At 43.3% G+C, this 3,350-nt stretch overlaps 1 protein-coding gene across 1 annotated transcript; it reads right to left on the minus strand.

The window, feature by feature from the left end:
* Positions 1-3: 3 nt before the first annotated feature.
* LOC123964240 (protocadherin gamma-A5-like) lies at positions 4-2,133 on the minus strand (the record flags this gene model as incomplete). Its single annotated transcript, XM_046041322.1, has 1 exon — positions 4-2,133. A coding segment is annotated over exon 1 (2,130 nt), but the record flags the coding sequence as incomplete, so codon positions are not given.
* Positions 2,134-3,350: the final 1,217 nt, after the last annotated feature.

Raw genomic sequence — 3,350 nt, forward strand, 5'->3', positions numbered from 1 at the left:
CACTGATATAATAACCACTAAACACGTGATGAAGAGGAAGGAAACTACAGCCAAAGCCAGCACTAAGTAAAAAGTCAGGTTGTCATTGTACTCCTTGTCGTGTGTAAAGTCAGTGAACTCCGACAGCACTTCAGGGAAGCTGTCCGCCACCGCCACGTTAACAATGACTGTAGCTGAACGAGAGGGCTGCCCGTTGTCCTCCACTATAACAGTCAGTCTTTGTTTCACAGCATCTTTATCAGTCACTTGGCGGATAGTTCTTATTTCTCCATTCTGTAAGCCCACTTCAAACAGCGCCCTGTCTGTGGCTTTCTGCAGTTTATAGGAGAGCCAGGCATTCTGTCCAGAGTCCACATCAACAGCCACCACTTTAGTGACCAGATAGCCCACATCTGCTGAACGAGGCACCATTTCAGCCACCAGAGAGCCACCAGTCTGGACTGGGTACAGAACCTGAGGGGGGTTGTCGTTCTGGTCTTGAATATTTAATTTAACTGTGGTATTGCTGCTTAAAGGCGGGGAACCCCCATCCTGTCCTTTCACAAAAATATTTAGAGTTTTAATTTGCTCATAATCAAATGATCGAACTGCCTGTATTACTCCACTTTCTGCGTTAACAGATATGTAAGTGGATATGGGGTTACCATTTAACTGAGTATCAATAAGCAGGTAAGACACGCGTGCGTTCTGCCCGGAGTCAGAGTCGCGTGCTTTCACTGAAAACACAGATAATCCTGGGGAGTTATTCTCCATGATGTTAGCTTCATAACAACTCTGTTCAAATACTGGGGCATTATCATTGACGTCGGATACTCGAAGTGTTAATGTCTTGTTAGTCGAGAGTTGTGGGCTACCTTCATCAACAGCCGTAAAAGTGATATTGTAATCAGGATTACGCTCCCTGTCAAGGGCACCGTTTGTCACCAGAGTATAATAATTCTTTAGAGATGAGTGGATTGCGAACGGGATATAGTCGTTTATCGAGCAATCAACTTTGCCATTTTTGCCTGAATCTAGATCCTTAACGTTAATGATCGCCACTGTAGTCCCGCTGGGGGAATCCTCAGGGATGGCACTCGAAAACGAGGTCAGTGCTATTACAGGGTTATTGTCATTCACATCCCTCACTTCAATTATTACTTTTGTTGATGTGCTTTGTCCACCTTGATCTTTCGCCTGGACACCTATCTCATATATTTTATTCTCTTCATAATCAATCATACCGTTTACAGTTAAATCTCCACTGTTTTCATCCAGATGAAACAGTTCAGCAACATTACTAGCCATGCGATTAAAATGGTATGTAACATGCCCATTCATCCCCTCATCTGCATCTGTTGCGCTCACGATCACCACTAAGGTTCCTTTTGGAACATTTTCTTTAACAGAAGCCTTAAAAATTGATTGCGTGAAAACCGGAGCATTGTCATTTGTGTCTCGCACAGTTATATGTATTTTTAGTGTCCCTGATCTCTGTGGTTCACCACCGTCCACAGCAGTTAGCATGAGAAGCAGCTTTTCATCCTTCTCGCGGTCTAAAGCATTAGAAAGATACAACTGTGCATATTTATGACCATTTGGGCTGGACAGGACCTTAATATTAAAATGTGTTGTTGGCTGTAACGTATATCCGTGCAAAGCGTTGATGCCAACATCAAGGTCGGTGGCACTCTCTTGTAAGATTTCTGTTCCTGGAAGAGCAGACTCCACTATTTCTAAATGCACTTCCTTCTCATGAAACACGGGCGCGTTATCATTAACATCCAACACTTCCACTACAACGCTGTGTAGTTGCATTGGATTCGTCAAAATCATTTCGAAATTCATGCTACAGGGCGATGTCTGCCCGCAGAGCTGCTCTCTATCTATTCTTTCTCCCACGACTAGAATCCCTTTGTCTACATCCAGCCTGATATACTCGCTGCTGTCACCGCTAACTATTCGGGCACCGCCTGATATCAGTCTTTTAACGTTGATACCTAAATCTTCAGCCACATTTCCGACAAAGGAACCCTTTCTCATCTCCTCTGGGACAGAGTAGCGGATCTGACAGACCGTCGCGTCAATGAGAAAAGCAAGGATGAAGGCCCGTACTTGCCATTTAATCGTGAGTTGACTGCCGATAAAAGACATATTCCCGAAGCAATCCACCCAAAATCATATAAAAGTATGTCGCAAAATGCTGACCTTTTACCCCGTATCGTCCTTCAGTCAATGTATTTATAATCCACAGTGCAACAGCGAATACATTAGCCAAAAAATCACAAGTGAAAAGGCGGCCCGAGTGTCCTGTTCTCCGCGGTACACTAAGAGAAGTAATGGAGGTGTAGCTGAATATCAAAAGCTCCATATGTGCTCTGAAGACCAACAGCGGCCCTTAGAGTTCGATATGAAAATAACAAGTGATGTCACTAAAGAAATGGTGGTGGTGTTGAGGTGATCTTTAAATAGCACTAGAGAATTTGCAGATGCCACTACCGCTGTATATATCTAGACATTGCGTTTAATTCAATGTGTGCATGTATACGTTGTACTAAAATTGATAATAGGATAAACAGGATGAAGCATCAGGGGACTAAGAGGCAGGAAGAGATGTGGGAGAGCAAACATACCTGGAAGCATGAAGTACATTTATATTTTCTAATTGCAAAAGTAACAAAACACCCTGCACTACAGACAAGATTCCAGGTTGGTGGCATGTAACAGCATCAGTGTACACATTTCAGAAAGAGTCAAGTGAAGTTTATGGTGTTCATTTTCCTTGCTGACTCTCTTAATTTAGTTAACTTACTAAAGTCTGAGAGGAACTGTTCGTCACTAGTGGTACTGAAGACGAGCAGGCCGTGTTACAAGCCAACATCAAGTAATATCAGTAATCTAAAAAACACCATAATTAATGCATTATAAATTTGTAAAGAATGATGGATAAATAAACCCACCTCTAGAGGAGAGTCTGGTTCATCCAGGATGCTCTTTTCACTCTGTTTGCGCTGCATCGTCCCTGTAGAACTGGGGTCCATTATCAACACGTTCTGACTACCAGCTCTGCCGAACTTACAGTCACTCTTTCTGGAGTCAGTCGTCCTGCACACCTCGTAGTTGTACACGTGCTGGAGAGTCCCTGTCCCCAAAGTGTCTGAGTAACGTGGTGGATAATACGGAATCACAGGGAGATTGGAGTGATACAGGACGCGAGACTGTCTCCATCTGTAGATTTTCACTGATATAATAACCACTAAACACGTGATGAAGAGGAAGGAAACTACAGCCAAAGCCAGCACTAAGTAAAAAGTCAGGTTGTCATTGTACTCCTTGTCGTGTGTAAAGTCAGTGAACTCCGACAGCACTTC

Source organism: Micropterus dolomieu, unplaced genomic scaffold (assembly GCF_021292245.1).
Source record: "Micropterus dolomieu isolate WLL.071019.BEF.003 ecotype Adirondacks unplaced genomic scaffold, ASM2129224v1 contig_1302, whole genome shotgun sequence".
Lineage (NCBI taxonomy): Eukaryota > Metazoa > Chordata > Actinopteri > Centrarchiformes > Centrarchidae > Micropterus > Micropterus dolomieu.